The sequence below is a fragment of the Ochotona princeps genome, chromosome 21, assembly GCF_030435755.1.
Source record: "Ochotona princeps isolate mOchPri1 chromosome 21, mOchPri1.hap1, whole genome shotgun sequence".
Lineage (NCBI taxonomy): Eukaryota > Metazoa > Chordata > Mammalia > Lagomorpha > Ochotonidae > Ochotona > Ochotona princeps.
In genome coordinates, this window is record NC_080852.1 from 30280666 (window position 1) to 30299241 (window position 18576).

The 18576-nt window shown below is 45.0% G+C and overlaps 1 protein-coding gene and 1 long non-coding RNA gene across 6 annotated transcripts in view; one reads left to right on the top strand and one right to left on the bottom strand.

The window, feature by feature from the left end:
- The window catches only part of LOC131482822 (uncharacterized), a 23887-nt gene extending 7851 nt beyond the window's left edge, over positions 1 to 16036 (top strand). The window contains exons 2-3 of the long non-coding RNA XR_009247322.1: positions 15677 to 15746; positions 15903 to 16036. This is a non-coding gene — a long non-coding RNA (uncharacterized LOC131482822). The remainder of the gene's footprint in view (positions 1 to 15676; positions 15747 to 15902) is intronic.
- Positions 2566 to 18576, bottom strand: part of NKTR (natural killer cell triggering receptor) — a 37930-nt gene continuing 21919 nt past the window's right edge. For 4 of the 5 annotated variants that reach the window (XM_036497453.2, XM_058678461.1, XM_058678462.1 and 1 more), the window contains 11 exons: positions 17677 to 17706; positions 16802 to 16947; positions 15761 to 15983; positions 14642 to 14797; positions 12012 to 12099; positions 11329 to 11474; positions 7712 to 10540; positions 5433 to 5528; positions 4697 to 4753; positions 4080 to 4184; positions 2566 to 2841 (listed from right to left, as the gene is read on the bottom strand). In XM_036497453.2, coding sequence (XP_036353346.2) covers positions 2754 to 2841; positions 4080 to 4184; positions 4697 to 4753; positions 5433 to 5528; positions 7712 to 10540; positions 11329 to 11474; positions 12012 to 12099; positions 14642 to 14797; positions 15761 to 15983; positions 16802 to 16947; positions 17677 to 17706 — 3964 coding nt within the window. In that variant the 3' untranslated portion in view covers positions 2566 to 2753. The remainder of the gene's footprint in view (positions 2842 to 4079; positions 4185 to 4696; positions 4754 to 5432; positions 5529 to 7711; positions 10541 to 11328; positions 11475 to 12011; positions 12100 to 14641; positions 14798 to 15760; positions 15984 to 16801; positions 16948 to 17676; positions 17707 to 18576) is intronic. The other variant, XM_004581713.3, reaches the window with a different exon arrangement.

Sequence of the window (18576 nt, forward strand, 5' to 3'; positions counted from 1 at the left end):
AAGAGGTTCTGGGCTCCTGGCTTCAGATCAGCACAGCTCCGGCTGTTGTGGCCGCTTGGGGAGTGAATCATTGGAGGGAAGATCTTCCTCTCTGTCTCTCCTCTTCTGTATATCTAACTTTCCAATAAAAATAAAACAAATCTTAAAAAAAAAAAAAAGACTATGTAAAGTCTGGGTGAGTAGAGAAAAATGAAACATGTGAGGAGTTAGACTAAGTACTTTAATTTTTATAAGATCCCCTTTCAAGTCTTGGGGAGGTTTAAGTCACATGTATACAAATTAGACATCGCTAATATGTACAAAAGTATCTTCTACAGTTTATGAACAATACCGATATTTCATCTGCAGTAAACAGAACATTACAAAAACAGTTAAAATGCATTTTCTATTAAGCACAATACACAACATAATTCAGTTTTATTAAAAAATAACTTCACAATACAGAGCCATTATCTTTAGGGAGAAGTTGTTCCTGCAGTTTACTTCAGTCAACACAAGGGGCCGCTGCAGTGGAGGGCTGGCCTCTACCTTGTAGAAAGGGGCTTCCAGGGCTGCCCCTTCAGGCTTGGGTCCCAGCCACAGCCGAGATGGGCACAACTAATCACTGCCTATGGGAACAAACTTCTGCCAACCCCCACCCCCTCCACGTGCTAATCCCTGCCCCTGTGGAAATGATGAGCCCTCACTCCTGCAATTCTGTTAGGTTCTATGGCACAATTGACCTTAAATTAAAATAGGTGATCTCTGGGTTTGCTCTAATGGCATGGACCCTTAAAACAGAGGAGAGGGACTTGCAGCATGACAAAGACAAAGGCTTGAGGGCTTGCTGCTGGTTCAGAGATGGAAGGGACCCCAGCAGCAGGAAGGCAGGCAGTCTTGGAGAACCCAGGAACCCCTTGCCTAGCCCACAGGACAGCCAACAGGGAACATAAGTCTGCCCCTGAGCGAGTCTGGCCCAGTACCCCCTAAAGCAATGCTTCATACCAACCCTGGGCAACCATCCTGTGGGACCCTGAACAGGAAGCTCCAGCCATCTCATGGCTGACTGAGAGCCACACAACTGTGAGCTAGTTACACGGGTGCTGCATTCCACTGCTAAATTTGAGGTGCTTTCTCATACAGCAGAAAAACTGATACGCTGCCCAAAGTAACTTTCCTAGCCTAATTAGATCCAGCAGCTTGTTGGGGTTCTGAATATGTATCTTCCCACTGGGCAGTGGGGAAGCAAGTCTCCTGAGCAGGCAACTTTTGAAAATCCTTCACATGAGTCAGACACTGTGTTGTGTTCCTATCAAGTCACTCTTTGCCTTAGTGTTTTCTAGCACACTTCAGTCTATTGCAACTTGGCAGGCAACTGCCCACCTAACCCTGTTTACATTCTCCGTCTGGGTGACAGTTCAGGATGTCCACGGTCTCCCCTCCTTCCGCCGAGGGCCCTTCCTGGCTTCCCCAGGAGTCCAGGTGAGGCCTGGGGCAGGAAGGTGCCAAGTTGGACAGCGAACATCCAATATGAATTTCTTCTTGCATAACTATATTAAACTGGCACTAAGGTGATTAAGTACACTTGAGGACAAAAAAACTAAACGTTTTTTTAAAAGACATATATACAACATTTGATAGGTCAATGGTCTCTGGAGAACCCACCCAACACCATGAAGACAGGTAATGAACACAGCACCCTACCCCCTCTGGTCCTAGGTTCACTCATGGTTCCAACTGCAGCTGTGCAGCCAGTGCAGCCCTCACACGCCAGATGGCAAAGACAGGCCTGCACTTTGCCCCAGAAACACCCCCGGGCAGCAGACCTGAGTGACCCCCACCTGTGCTGCCAATCCTGCCTATGCGGGGACCCCCAAACCACAACTGTGTTTGAGAGAAGTCCCTTAAGTAATCAAAGTGAAGATGGCTCAGAAGAAACCATTTTTGGGGCCAGTAAAACTTTAAAAAATCATTTTTGTCTCTGATAGTATTCTAATATACAGCATATAATAATGCTTACCGAGGCACCCCAAGGTACCGAGCACCGAAGCATGAACTGGAAGAGGATGTTTTACAATCAAGACTTACGATAGCATCTATTAAAAAGCACATAAAATACCAAGTCCTTAGAGACACTACAGGAATTCAGGGTTAAGGCCGACTCCTCTTCCTAGCCTCACCCCAGGCAGTGGTCAGGCCCCAGGGCGGACCGTGGGCAGCACACTCACCCTTCCTCATCGTCTGAGACTGCAGAGCAGTCAAGAGGCAGTGGATGACCCTAGAGCCCTACTGTGTCGACCCGGGGGTGGGGGTTGGAGTCGGGGTCAGGGTCGGGGGCATTTCTAGGAGTAAATGGAAATGACTGGGCAGTCGGTCGCCATGAACATTTCTTCACAGCCCTACGCGTGGCAGCTTCTATGCTCAAACCTGAAAACCCGTAAGAACAATCTATTCCAAGCGATACAAGGAATGAAGAGTCTACCCAAAATAATATTGCAAACTATATGTGGTAAATTTCATAATTTCTTGATTCAAGAAAACGAAATTCATGTTCATAGTTGGCTACTGTAAAAATTGTGGCATAAAAATATTTTTAGGAGATATCTGTATTTTAAAACTTCTGTGTACATGTAAATTAATGAATAATAAGAGTTTTTGAAATTCACCTCTAATATGGAAATAGAACAACAGACTACCATTAAGTTTCTTAGCCTTTTAAGTTATCAGATATTTACAAATAAAGATATAATTTGTATTAAAAAAATGGATGGTTTTCAACTGTCTCTGCTGCTTTCACTGGGGCTCCGGTGACGAGAATAACTTCGGTCACTTTCACTGTCAGAGCCATAAGATCTACAACTCCTGTATAACAACACAAACAAAATATGTAAAAACCTCTAAACTGTCAATTCTTTAGATTTCTCTAACAACTTCTTTTTTTATACAAGTGGCTTGAAAACATGATTGCGGAGCACAACATAGCACCTTATAGCAACCACCATAAACTTTTCAAACATTGCAAACAGTACTACTATTAAGGTTAAGATAAAGAAACTTGGAATCCATACATGCAAATGCATAGGGGTAATTTCCAAGCTCACAGTCCATGAATAGTTTCATTAATGGTGCAGGAACCAAAACACAGCCCAACAAGGGGTGGGAGTGGGTTTGTGTCTGAACATGGCCACTGGGTCTCTCAGTCAAGTGAGCCTGGTTTTGCTTACCATGCAGTTATTTTGTGGGTACTCATCTCCCCCCTACCTTCTGGGCCTCAGGTAGTTAACAGAGATGAGAACAGCAAGTGAGGGACAGTGGGGACAGTGGGAGCTCAGGAGGGGCATGGGCTGACCTGAGACTGGGGGCCCGCGAGGGCTTGCCAGGTGTGCTGTGGGAGCTACTGATTTCATGAAGCGAAAGGAGAGATGGCACAGAGTGCGTGCATATCTCCAGGCAAGGAAAGGTCTTACACCAGGAGGGTGGCCAGGAGGGTCATCAATAAGGGGCCACTTGCCATGCCGTGGGGCTGAGACCTGCCCGTGAAGGCAGGAGGGAGCCCTTCAAGGCTGACAGTGGGTCCGAGCTCAGGTCTTTTACCAGTGCCACTGTAGCTGCCATGTGTGCAGCGTAAGACTAGAAGCCACCAGAAGGGGCATTACAAAAGTTACCATAAAGATTGTAGTAGCCAAAATGTCATATGAAACATGTAATACATAAAAATATATGTATTTTTTAAAAATAAGTGATACAAACCTTAATCCTGAAGCAAGTTATGACATTTTATACATTGCCTTTTTTTTAACTTAAGAAAAATTAGCTCTTCCTAGTAAATGGCACTGCTTGAGGAAGTGGGCCATGGTTGGGGGGGGGGGGCTCTCTTTACTCCTTCCTGAAAGACACCTGTCTGATGACATGTGAACAGTGAAAAATTCACTTGAGACGAACAATCACCAATGAATAGTGCCTGGCAGCGCTGGCTGACCACCAAGGCCATGTGGAGAAGCTGCCCAAGGACTGCTGGAATTCTGTGCTCAAGCCACCACTGGTGGGTCAGCACTTGACACCAAGTGCCTACCATGGCCTGCAGTGAAGGGGACACCCACCTGGACCGCCTGTTGTAACTTCTGCTTCGGTGGTAACTGTCACTCCTCTGGCTTCGACTCCGACTTCGACTCCTGCTATAGTAGCTGTCGTAAGTGTAGGACCTGCTTCAACAAGAGCAGCACACATTACAGTTTCCCAGTCAGACAGTCGCAGGTTCCACGTCTTAGGACTTCAAGAGTGTCCTAGCTTACAACACAGGCACTAAATGACAATGTAGGAGGAACAGCTGTGTAACAAGCAAGCACAAGACATGTTTAGCAATCACCCACGAAACTTACCAAAGAAAAGAAAAAAAAGTCAACTTATTTTCTGCATTGAGAAACACCACAACATTAACACTGACTTAGTTTCACTGAATCTGGTGGTTCTTAATATGCAATTGTATTTAATAAACACCCGTTTGCCTGTCATTACAATTTTACACTGTCATTACCACTGATCTAATAGATTAAAAAAAATCATCCAAAAGACCTTATTATTCAGAAAGGGCATGATTTCAGGAGACAAATACATGCACTGAAGTTAGTCAATAAAACGTGACACTCTGTAGTTAAGAATATGCAAAGCCAGGTCTTTAGTCCTGCCCCCACAGGTGGTCCCTAACCCCTGTCCATACCTGGACCGGCTGTGGGGATCATACGAGCTGCTCCTGGATCGGCTCCTGCTGGACGTCCTAATGTGAATCACATGAAGGACTGTCATCTTGTGGGTCAGGGCAAGACTGGCTCTATCAAAAATCTAGACATTTATTTGTATATCAGAGTGAAAGTACAGTGAAATCCTACAGCTGTATACTGGTTTTCACATGAAGAGTTGATTGGATGCTTTAAAGCCTGATTCCAGAAGCTTAAGTTGTACGCAGTCCATCTGCGGTCACGTGAAGCAAGGCCATGGGAAGGCAGTGGGCGGGGAGGGCAGGGGAGGCGGGACACAGTGAACTGCAGCTGCAGCACTGGAAAACACCTCAGCGGCCAAAGAGGGAAAGTAGCTGGGAAAGCAGCGTTCGGGCTCTCCCTCCACCCCACTTCTTCCCCTTGGGACCCTCTGGACAATCCACACATCCTGAACTTTGATCTAAGTCAAGGGAAGAGTGCAGGCGTGAACTTAGGTTAAGGAGCGAGTATTGGGGTGAGTGCAGGGAGCGGTCACGGAGCCTCTTTCTACCTCCTTTCTACCGCTGCCCTTGCCTCGCTCTGGTAAGATTGTTGTCCTAGCAACAGCCAGGAAGAAGTCCCTAGCTCCTGGAAAGAAAAAGCTAGGTGAGAAAATCAGCCAGTCCATGATACCACAATTCTCCACGGCTACTCCACTACGCTTGCAGAGAGCACAGTGAGGGCAGGTCGCAAGCTTACCTGTGGCTCTTGTAACTGCGGTAGGAACTGCTCCGGCTTCTGCTCCGGCCTCTGCTGTACCAGCCTCTGCTCCGACTCCTAGAGTAGCTTCTTGACCTACAATTAAAATGAGTGAAACTATACAACAATATTAACCTATCAGTTTAAATCAACTACTGGTAGCTTAGAAAGGGCAAACACACCCACGGGAAACTCAAACTCCTCACAGTGGCTATGAGGTGAGAGATGAGGAGGCAACCAGTAATCACCACAGTTTCCACCAAGCAATGACAGAAAGGAATCCTTACAAGAGTCCTGTCTCAAATTTCAAAAGAGGAAAAAATCCAACTTCCAGGAATGGTAGAATGGGGTAAGGCACAGACTTACGACGACAGGTTCTAAAGTAGAAAAACGAACAGCTACATTTACCAACACAGACATACTCTCTACAATACAAAGCGAAGTCCAAAAGGCAAATGTGTAGAGGACCTAAATATCTAAAAGGATTTTTACTTATGGAAAGTTCTAAAATATGAAAAATAACTGTACAAGGACAGAAACATTTGTGATAAAAGCAACAAAATTCTAACTAAAATATATAGCATTATGGTCACTTTATGAGAGATTTCATTGGTTCACCAAAGCTGTTTCATATCTGGTTTCTAAAAATACTGTAATCATTCATTTATGTCCAATACATTCAAGAAGGAAGTAGCGTAATTCTGCCCCTCTGCAATGCCCCTGGCTCCCTCCACCACACCCCCTGACCCCAGATACTTCAGTCAAGTCCTTCAGACACAGCACTGCCTAGCTGGGGAGAGGCTTCATAAGGAGTGGATGGCAAGTGTGACTCGGGATACACTTAGGCTCTGGAAGACATGACCTGCTTCCAGCTGATCTGCACGAGAATGAATATATTACATTTTAATAGGGTTCTAGTCATTTGCTCATCCAAAGTTGGAGCCACATCTTGTGAGGTGACTGTAAAATATATTCCGTTACAATTCCTGACTCCAAAGACTTCTCAGCCTCATAGGCAAGTGAGGCCAGCTAGGCAGCCAAACAGGATGCTGGGCAGTGGCCAGGCTTAGCTGGCTCAGCCCGCTACGATGTTAACTGCACAGCTGAGAGCAAATTCCTCAGCCTTTCTTGACTCACTGTCTCCACCTGTAAACTTAAAAAACATCCATTCCAAAAGCAGGGGTAGGGAAGCTAAGAGGAGGGTGGCCAGCACCACCAACAGCTCTTGACTGACTGTACTGAAATGGTAAGCAGACTGCAGCAGACAGCAATGGCACCCACATCATACAGACAAGGGCCAGAAATCAAGCTTTCTGGGCCTGCTGGGGTCTAGGTGGGAACAAGGGAAGCCTTCTAATGGGAGACCACAGATGGCACATAGTGGTTACTTTTCAATGTAGTCTGAGAGAGTATGAAAAGAAAAAGACTGATTAATACCCAGGAAAATCAATGATTCTCACTGTACTTTACATTCAATCAACACAAAGTACAATATTAAAAGGGCTGTAATTCAGAGGCAGGCAGAACCACAAACTATTTATACAGAAAAGAATGCAGGACTGGGGTTGTGGGGCAGAGGCTTAGGCAGCCTCCCATACAGGTGGCATCCCATACAAGCACCAATGGGATCCTGGATGTTTCTGTACTTCCTATGCAGCTCCTGTTAATACCTCTGGTAAAGCAGTGAGAGACCAGATAAAGCTCTTGGCTTTGGCCCAACTCCAGCCTTTGCAGTCATTTAGGGGAGTGAAACAATATATAAGGAAGATCAATCTGTCTCTTCCTCTCTAATTCTACCTTTCAACTAAACAAATGCATCTTGGGGGGGAAAAAAGAAAGGAAAGGACAGGAAAGAGCAAAGCCCGCAGCATAACTGCTTGCCACCTTCTGATCACCACCAGCAGTTATATTCGGGTTGCCACATGCTGTACTGTCCAGTCTACACTGATGGGAGCTGAACGTAGCCTCACCAACACCAAGAACTCTGAATTCCATGTGTTCTGTACATCATTAACTGCCTTGACTGCCAAGAAAACAGGCCTACCTCTTTAAAGACAGAAAACGTACAAGCTGCTGTGGCAACTGCTTTCTGCTGCCAGACACCTTTAGTTAAAACCGAGCTCAAATGTCTTCTGAAATCCCCACTCCCCATGTGCGCCAGCTGCTCTTGGGGTCAAACAGAACAAGACTTACTCCCTTCCAGGTATGTTGAAATACTAATCTCGTCCCTCGCTCTCTCAAGCTATGCAACAGCTTTAGAAGCAAGGGCATCTGCTCACCGATAGGACGATGTGGCACTCCTGGACCGACTTCTCGAGTGACTGTAGGAGCCGGACCTCGTCCTGTGCCTAGACTGCGTCTCAGACTGACTCGGAGATCTGCTAGCGCTCCTCGACTGGCTAGCACCGTGCCGGCTGGGCGTCTGCTCCTCGCTCGAACTCTCCTGATTTCTAGGCCTCCGGTTTAAGCGTGCTGTCTTTCTTACTTCATCAAATAGAGACCCAGGGCGAACTTTATTTTTGCTTTTGATTTCAATCCTCAAGCCCTGGGGTTTCATTTCTGGCAGGGCAGTCAGGGCCTTGACATCCACAGCACTGGACATGGCAGCAGGTGCTGCCACGTTCCCCACACCTGGCAAGGGCTTCCACTTGTTGTCCACGAGGCTGCTCTGGCTCTTCTCGGCTGCCTCCTTCTTGCCAGTACTTTCTACTGTGGCCAAACCGACAGAGCCGCTGTCCTGTTTCTCTGCTTCCCCCAGCAGTTTGCTTTCAGGTACGCTTCCCTCTTTCACTCCCCGGGCCTCAGGGTGCTCCCTCTGCACACCCGTCTCGGGGGTGTCAGGCCGTGGCTCTCCTGTAGGAGAAGTCCCGTCTCCCTTGGCCGGGGAGGTCCTCTCGGGAGTGCATATCTCCATGTTGTCATCCGTTTGAAGCACGTCTGCCACCCCTCCTGGCATACTTTTCTCATCATGCTGAATGTTTGAAGGAGAACTGGCTGCGTTTTCCTCGGCAGGTGAAGTGGTGGGAGACCTGCTGGGTTTGCTGTCATCTTCAGTTCGCGGATCACAATCTAAGGCAACACTTGCCGTATCTTGGCTACCTGAGAGGCTGTTCTCGCCACAAGGTTTCTCAGCTTTCGGAGTATTATTTTTTATATTTATGCTGTTGTCCAAAACTTCCTTTTGCTCTCCTGGCTCCTGCGTAACTTGCTTTTCATTAATCTCCTCTTCTTCCTCTTCCCCAAATTCTAGAGGAGGCTGCCAGTGAAACGCCTGCTTTCGCTTCGGAGCCTTGTGGTTTTTCTCTTTTTTCCCTTTCTCCTTCACCTTTCTGATGTGTTCCCTTTGAAGATCTTCCTTCGGCCCTTGTGTCTGTTTCCGTGGCTTTCCTTTACTGCTTTCTGCATTGGAACAGGACTCCTCGGAACTGGAGGTAGAGGACTGCCGCGTGCCACCTTGCCAAGTGCCATTGCTGTCAGACAGGGAAGTGCTGGCTGCAGATTTTGCCATGGGTCTGGCTTGGACATGAACGCCACTCACCTCAGACTCAGAGTCTGAAGTGGCCTCACCTTCCTCCTTATCAGCGGACGGCCGGGCATGGCTTTTACTCTTCCGAGTTGCATCTCGCTCTGAACTGGACTCGGAGTCCCATTTGCTCCCAGCATACTGCTTCCTTTTGGGCTTACTACCATTTCTGAAGTGACCAGGAAGATTCTCTTTCAAAGTTCCTTTTTTTGAACTTGAGCATTCCTGCTCAGGCTTAGACTTCTCATCTCCTCTGGCTTTCTGCTTATCACTTGCTATTTCCACCTCGCCCTTCTCCTTCTCCTGGGTTGATTGGGCAGCACGGACACTGGACTGGTCACTGTCTGAAGAGTAATCTAAGGATGACCTACTTTCACTATATTTTCTCTGGCGTGATGACTTGTTTCGGCTTCTGGTATATCTACTGCTGCGTGTCTTCTCAGAGCTGCTGCTGTACCTTTTATTTGAACTGTGTTTATTTCCACTGGATCTAAATTTCCTCTTGGCTCGTCTTCTATCATCACTGCTAACAGAAGTGTAAGATGATGATCTACTACTCCGTGAACGATCACTAAATCGATTTCGTGAACGAGATCTAGATGACGGAGACCTGGACCTTGAATGTGAACTAGCTAGGCTATGTGACCGTGTGTATGATCTGGAATATGACCTACTCCTGGAAGACCTGCTCCTAGACCGTGCTGAGCTTTCAGAACTTCTATCACTGTATTTGGAATAAGCACTCTGATCACTTTCCACATTCTTTTCTCTCTTGTGGTAGGAAGAACTACCCGTCTCTTTCACACTCGCTCCTGCATAAGTGCTCTGGATGGGCAGCAGGTGCGTTGTTTTAGCTTTCATCTCCTGGATCCGCTCGTAAGAGGGCTTCCAGGGCTTCTGTCCTGGCTTCCACCTCGAAGGAGGGGGACTGTCACTCAGTGGGATCACAGGGATGCTTTCTGCCACCAGTGGCTGTACCACCACGTTTTCATTTGGGGGCACTACTGCTCTTAAAGGCTCCATTTTTACTGGTTTGTTTTCACTTAACTGAGACACTGTTCTCCTGGGTGATGTTGATGGTGCCCTTTGGTGCTCCGACTTGGATTTACTTGGTGAACGTGATGAGGATTTTGATGCAGTCCTTGATCTGGAGCTTCCTCTCGAGTAGGATGGTGAGTGAGATTTCGATCTACAGGAGTCTCTGCTGGAACGGCTCGAGGAGCTTTGGTCATCCTTATCGGACTTGGACCAGTCCCTCTTAGAGGAGTGCCGAGATGATAATGATGAGGAACGGGACCTCCTCTCCTGATCACAAGAGGATTTCACACGTCGAGTGCAAGACTTTGAGGACTCTATGTCAGATGGTTCAACAACCCTTCTTTTCTTCGTCTGTTTGTGTCTTCGGCAGTGTTTCTGTTTTTTTGTCTTCTTTTTATGCTTAACCTTTTTCTCTTTTCTGCGTTTTTTATGGTGACTATCAGAGTGTCTTGTGCTCATGTCTGAATAATATCCATTATAGGACCAGGATCGGGATCTCTGGGACAAGCTCCTGTCATCCCAGCGGCTTGAGCAGGGGTCACTTAACCTAGGAAACAAGGACATAATATGCATATAGCTATGTACAAGCACGTTTTCAATGTCCTAAAGCATACTTCATGTTAACAACAGACTACATGACATCATCAACGTCTTAAGTGGACCAAGTGAAGCCCAGCTCCAGGGATCCTCAGACTGGGGTTCCAGACAGCCTGCTGACCCGCGGCAGACACAACAAGGCCACAGGATCGGTGTTTAAGCGGAGCTTCCTTTTTCGGAGAAGCTAGTAATGATGACTGTGCTTCAACAGGGATAAGCAAGACATGCCTCTAAGTTATAACTCAATCTTTGACCCAAAAATGGGAGAAAAATACACAACGGCAGATGCAGACAGTAGAAAATTCTACAGTGGGGGATTCCTTGGGGCCTCAGGACACGTGTCTCACCAGCTACTCTGGGGTCTATCCCCCTCCTAAGCAGATATGCCACTGTGGTGTCACTGAGGGGCAGAGGCACACATTTCTAAAGAAGCAACAGTTCCTGGGGCCAGAAGGCAATAACACCAGGGAGAAGATCTCCTCTCTAACTACTAACTGATTTGTTACTACAAGACGTGGCTAGCAAAGAATATGCGGCACAACTTCTAAATCCTAACTACTTCTAAAATTCAGTCAGATAATTCTAAAAGATTGAGTAGGCTTTTAGTTGTTGTCACCCAATATTTCCAACTGCATTCCTTCTGGGCACAGTCTAATTCTGACAATAAATCATCCATGCGGGAGCAGACTAGAGCCTCTGGCCCCACGGGAGAGACGCAGCACACACTCCAGTCCTTACTTATCTCCTTTGCTCCACTTCTCTCCGCTGGGCGGCCTGTAGGCTCTCAGCCGCTGCATTTCTGCTTTCCAGTGAGGCGGAGTTTCACTGCTGTCATCATCATCTGATTCAGAGCAGGATCTTGACCGTGGAGGAGTGTGATAACGCTTCAAAACCAAAGGGAGGAACAGCCATTTAACAGATGGTTCTCAGTGACAGTCTGACCCAGGACAGAGTTACAAAGACCACCCTGATGCGCCATCACAGGGAATGATTCAAGTGCCAAAGGATGGGATGAAGTTACTTCAAACATACTGAGGCCACTTGGGGAGTGGACCAGCAGATGAAGATCTTTCTCTCTCTCCTTCTCTCTGTAAATCTGCCTTTCCAACGAAAATAAATCTTTAGAAAGCAAAAAACAAACAAACAAAAAACCCAACCAACAACAACAACAAAAAACATTTAGTATTAAAAGAGATGGGAGGGACCAAGAGGCACCTGTAATCCGGATTTAAACAAAGCAGTAAATTCTGATGCGAAAGAAGTACCTGCCATTTCTCTAGTTGTACACCAAATACAACCAGTTCCTTGAGCAGATCTTGTATTATACCTAAGACTTATGCTAAGATCAGTATATAGGTAAAAATGTTTTTCTACTGTTAAGTAAAGTAATTTGAAAGCATTTTAAGTGTCTTGACACATACAATCGTGCCCCTTCCTTTAATCTTCCGACCAGACTTGGATACAGATGGTTTCTGATCACGGGAAACGGGTGCAACATCAGGAATCTTCCTACAAAAAAAGGTGATGAAAATTAAAAATAAGCAAATACTACGCAGTTGTCTCAATATTTAAATGTAAAATTTGTGTTCTAAAAATACAAAAGCATTCATTTGTCCAACATTCCACAGAACCAAACTTTCTAGGCAAATCCTTTAAATGATCAAAATAGAGTTATTTAACACAAGTTCATGACACCTGTACCAACATTTTAAAGCATATGGTTGTTTTAAAATAAAGACCTCTCCACCTTCTAAAAAAATATTTATTTTTACTTGAAAATCAGATTTTACAGAGAAAGAAGGAAAGATACATAAGGTCTCCCATCCACTGGTTCACTCCCCAACTGGCTGCAATGGCCATATGCTGAAATGATTTGAAGCGGGGAGCCAGGAGCTTCTCCCACTTGGGTGCTTTCCCAGGCCATGTACAAAGAGCTGGATTGGAAGTGCAGCAGCCAAGACATGAACTGGAACCCATTTGGGAAGCTGTGCGATTTCTAACAGTGTGTCTCCCCACCATCCTACCTGCTATGCCCCTTCAATTCTTTCAACCTGTGTCATAAAGGAGGGATAACTCAGAGTATGGCTGATGCAAGACAGTCCTTCACGTATGAGAAGCTTTCTGTGCTCCGTTTATTTTGCGTCTTTATTATCAACATAATGGCTAGCTTTTATGAGCAAATACTATGTGTCAGGCATTATATTAAGCATTGTCAGTTTTTTCTTCAATTGTAGTAAAATACATGACAAAATATATCATCTAAATAAATGAGTGATAATAATTACTCCAACAATGCTTTTCAACCATCACCACTACCTTACTGAAACTTTTTCACCACACCAGAGATGGTCTATATTAACACTAACCCCTTCAGATCCCTTCTCCCCAGCTTCTGGTAACTCTATATTCAATTTTTCCTCTCCATGAATTTGAACCTTCTGGGAATCTCACATAAACAAAAATATATATGGCCTGGCGTGGTAGTCTAGTGGCTAAAGTCATCACCTTGCACATGCTGGGAATCCATACGAGTGCCAGTTCTAATCCTGGCAGCCCTGCTTCCCATCCAGCCCATCCAGCTCCCTGCCTGAGGCCTGGGAAAGCAGTCGAGGACAGCCCAAAGCCTTGGGACCCTGCACCCATGTGGGAGACCTGGAGGAGGCTCTGGGCTCCTGACTTCAGATCAGTGCAACTCTGGCCATTGTGGCCACTTGGGGAGTGAATCATCGGATGGAAGATATTCTTCTCTGTCTCTCCTTTTCTATGTATATCTGACTTTCCAATAAAAATAAATAAATCTCAGGAAAAAAAGCAGCACTGTTATTTGTGCAGTACACGTCTACTGATGAAAATAATGGAATCTGGGGAGACAGCAAATTAATTAAAACCCAAAATTAATCTTCCAAGCAATGCTGATCAGTAATGAGATTTACGTATTTCACATTTAAAAATACCTTTTTCTACAGATGGATACAATGTGCAACATCTGAAATCCAAGAGTTTTAATTAATGCACTGTATACCTCACAGCAGGGTGAAGTGCTAACAGCACCAAACACACAGAGTCAAGAAAATACGTGAACAAGTGGATGTGACTGGGCTTCACCAAGGTTTTATGGGTATTCTATTTTGCGTTTCAAATAAATTTTGTGTCACAAAATACTGCTCTTTTGTTTTTTTCCCTCCCATTTGAAAACAAAAGCCACACTTAACTTATGGACTATAAAAAAAAACACACAGTGGGCCAAATTTGGCTCATGAAGCACAGTATGCTGATCCATGTTATAAAGAAGAAAGGTTTCATTAAAATGCATTAATACACTAAAATTCTTAATAATAAAAACATCATCATGTTATAGCTATTAATTTAAGGATACTTGCCATTTTAAAATGAGACAATATCAGGCTTTAAATGTATGTAATCAACTAAATGATAACTTTACAGACCTAATTGTGAAAACGGTGGCATAAGTTCTCAGCATTCTTCTTCATAAGAAACTTACCGATTTACACCAGCCACATGGTATTTCTGTTTATGAGTATATTGTTTTACTAATTCTAAACTTAGCTTAATATACAAATACATTATAAATACTATTTTGGGGAGCAAATCTAAAATTTTTTTTTAATGCAGAAAAGTGACCAATTGAGCAAGTTAACAGCAACCTAGTTATACCAAATTATACATTCAATGACCACGCACTTAACTGCACTATTCATTGGAAATATTTGTGATCACTCTGTATACAGAGTTCATGAACGCTCTCCTCTGACACCCCAAAACTCATTCCTCTGACGAAGGGTCAAGGTAGCATAAGATCATATGATCAGTAACCAGACTTCTCTAGAGCTCCAGAGAGGAGGTCAACCAGTCTGCCCAACTGACTTTTCATTGTCACAGTGGGAAAAGGTCAGTCCTGAAGAGGTGGATGCGTGTCCTTCCCTGGGCACTCTCCATCTCTCCCACCCCCTTTCACAGTGTTCTCAACAGGTCAGACTGCAGTTACGCTGATGGAGGCTCCAGCAGGGGAATGCATGCTAGTCCTACTTACGGCTCTGGTTCCACAGCAACAACGGGCATATCTCTTCTCAGTAAAAAACGGTTCTCTGGCACCGGAGGAATCTCTTCTGGGCGAACCACTGGCTTCTCCCTTTTAGCATTTGAATCTCCTGATCTTTTTTCACTGGTATCACTCCTCTCACAGTAACTGGAAAAAGCAAACCAAAGCACTGGTTAAGACGTGTACTGCTTGCACCCCATAATAATAAAAACACATAAAATTTGACATTAAAATTATCAGCTTTGGGGCCCCGGTGTGGTGGCCTAGTGGCTAGAGTCCTCGTCTTGAATGCACCAGGATCCCATATGGGTACTGGTTCTAGTCCCAGCAGCCTCGCTTCCTATCCAGCTCCCTGCTTGTAGCCTGGGAAAGCAGTTGAGAAAGGCCCAAAGTCTTGGGATCCTGTACTTTTGTGGGAGACCTGGAAGAAGCTCTTAGCTCCTAGCTTTGGATCAGCTCAGCTCTGGCGTTGTGGCCATCTGGGGAGTGAATCACCGGATGATCTTCCTCTCTGTCTCTCCTCCTCTCTGTATGTCTGACTTTACAATAAAAAGACATAAATCTTTTTAAAACAAATTATCAGCCTTGCGCCTGGCACGATAGCCTAGTGGCTAAAGTCCTCCTCCTGCATGTGCCATATGGGCCCTGCTTCCCATCCAGCTCCCTGCTTGTGGCCTGGGAAAGCAGTCAAAGACGCGCCAAAGCCTTGGGACCCTGTACCCATGTGGGAGACATGGAAGAAGCTCCTGGCTTTGGATCGGTGCAGCTCCAGCCATTGTGGTCACTTGGGGAGTGAATCATCGGATGGAAGATCTTTTATTCTGTTTCTCCTCTACTCTGTATATCTGACTTTCCAATAAAAAAGATAAATCTTTAAAAAAATTATCAGCCAAACTACTGGCAGCTTATAATCTCACTGGAAAATGTTATTTCACCTGAAATTATGCAACTGGTTAATACGAGATGCCTATGTTCTTCCTAGATTTTTCAGATTTCAATTAAATCAGTTATCATTTTCAACACCAGGTAATAGAAGTGAGCTGACAAATGTGCACCGACTTTCTTCCTTACTCCAGAGTGTGGATCTGTGTTTCAGGTAAGGCTGCTCACCCTTTGGGGCTTGCTACATGTTTACTCGTTGGCTCTTCTGAACTGCTTGCTTCCTTCCGTCTCTTTCTAGAATGTTTAACTTTTGGCCGCCTCTTATGTTTTCTCCTCCTGCTTCTCTCGTGTTCAATTTCACTTTCTGAAGATGATTCTGAAGAGGAAGAGGAATTGGAAGAGGAATCCGAGTCTTCTGAACGAGTTGGTTTCTTTCTCTTCTTCTCAAAAACTTTTAAGAAACATGAACAAAAATATTAGTACTATAAGAACCTACCCATGAGACAAGAAAATTGGGAAATATTTTTAGTTTGTTTTAGCAAACTAAAAGCAGTAACTAAATGGACTTTTTTCTTCCAAGACAAATGACAACAGTTAAGCAGGGGGAGGGGAGAGGCCTTAGGGACCAAGGAGAATGGCAGGAGCTGACAGCATCATTTAAGCAGAGATCTAAAAGGAAGCGAGGGAGGTTCACACAGACTGTTTCAGACCAAGAGCACAGCCTGCACAAAGTCCCTGAGTGACTGTCACGTGTGACTCAAGCGCACTGTGGCTGCCAGGCAATGAATGAGGTGGAAGAGCCACAGTCAGCACAGCCTGGCCATGCAGGGCTGCTCTATCCACAGATGGAGAGACCGGGCTCCCTGGGCACAGAGGCAGCTCTTGCAGCGTTCCAAGCAGGAGCAATGGTGACTTGATGTGAAATACGGTTTTAATTGGGTTATTCTGGCCATTGTTAAGGACAGATCATAGAGGGCCAAGGCTGTAAGCAAACATGTTAGGATGCAGGACACTGCTAGTGGGAAAAGATGAAAAGGAAGCCAAGGTGGAGCAGGCAAGGTGAAGAGGCTGGTAGCAAGGGGAAGTAATAACAGAGAGGGCTTGTTGAGATTTGCTGATGGCCTGGATACAGGACAGAGACAGGCCTCTGCTAGACTACTACCACAGGATTTTCCACCCCTAAAGCCCAGAAGGCATCTTTCAAGTTACAGTCTCTAACAAGGCCTGACTCTTGTCTCCTAGCTTCCTCCAACTCACAAGCGCTCTTACCATCTTTCATTGACTTAGTGGCAATCACTCCACAGTCAATAACTCGCACATCTGCATAAGGTCTGCTGGCAGCATCAGTTTTCAGATTTTCAATTTGTTCAATTACTTCAAAACCGGAAATAACCAGTCCAAAGACAACATGTACCCTTATCAACAAAAATTCAAGAAATAGTTGGTTGATTATTAAGTTATGAACAGTAAGAGACAACTGTTATAAAAGATATGCCTACTGATAAAATAAAATCCAATTATTTGATGCATAAAACAACTAAAGGGGACTCAAAATCTTCATGAAAGTAAAAAATGACTCAAACTGGGCCTCAGCCGGCTAATCCTCCTCTGCCTGTGGCACCAACATCCCATATGGGTGCAGGTTCGAGTCCCAGCTGCTCCATTTCCAATCCAGCTCCAAGCTAATGGCCTGGGAAAGCAATGGAGGATGGCCCAGGCCTTGGGCCCCAGCACCCACGTAGGAGACCTGGACGAAGCTCCTAGCTCTTGGCTTCAGACCAGCCCAGCTTTGGCCATTATGATAATTTGGGGAGAGAACCAGTAGATGGAAAAATCTCTTTAGCTCTTTCAAGTAAAAATAAATAAATCTTAAACACAAAGCAAAGCAAAACAAACAATCCACAACAATTCTTCAGCATTTCAGGCTACCGAGTCTGATAACTGACTGAGCTGGAAGTTATCCTTCCTGGAACCTTCAAAGTCTCCTTCACTGCCATGAGAGCCACACCTGGGTCCTATGGAGAGCTCAGCTAGCAGAGACTGACCACACACCGAGAGCTCCCCAGGGAGGGCTCACCCACAGTGCAATCTGTCTTACAGCTGCTCACCCACCAACCAACCCCAGGTAATCATACAACTCTTACCCATCCAAGTGTGGCGCAGGTTTTGTGGTACTGTGTAATAAATATCAACACAAAGATGATGTCAAAAATGATGTGTTCAGGTGAAGAGAGCAGAAGAGTTTAAACACAGCATGTAGAGAACAAAGAAGTGAAGATAAAAAGATGGGAAAAATTAAACACATAATAAACATCTAAGTTTAAAGTCACAAAAACAGCAAGTAATTTTACTTATTAAAAACAAAACCTCAAGATTACAAAGTAAAAATTACAAAACGATCTCTATGAGACTATATACACATATAAAACTTACTTATAAGCCATAAATACACAGTATAAACACACATTACAACTCTTTCAAATCCAAAACAAAAACAAAAGCATACAAAAAATTCAGAATATATCAGCATAATTAACAAGAAAAAGCAACTAACATTTTCCCCACGGAAAGAGAAGCCCCCCACGCTTAAACGAGTTCACTATTATTTTCCGGAGTCAGTCTGCGTCTCTAAAGGCAGGCTGGTGGAAGTTCGGTCCCAGGAGTCCTGTTCCCACAACTTCCCGGCCCTTTTTCCCCATTCAGGGGAAGCTCTGCGACTCACAGCAACTCTGAAAACGTATTTGGGAGAAATCTAGTAACATTTCTGACTGCTAAGTGAAGGAATGATGAATAACTTTCTAGACCGCCATGGCCCAGAACACATCCCACTGGCTTCTTCCCTAATCCAAAGCTGCCGGAGAGCCGCACTCCTGTAAAGACTGTGGGCACCACCCAGGTATTCTGAACCCAAGCAAGTTTTCCCACAGCATTTTCACAAATCTCACCCCATGCGAAATGCAATGGGAAAAAATTCAAAAGAGGATAATTAGATTCAGAATTACATTCTATAAATAATTCATGTGTAAGAATGAAAAATAGGCATT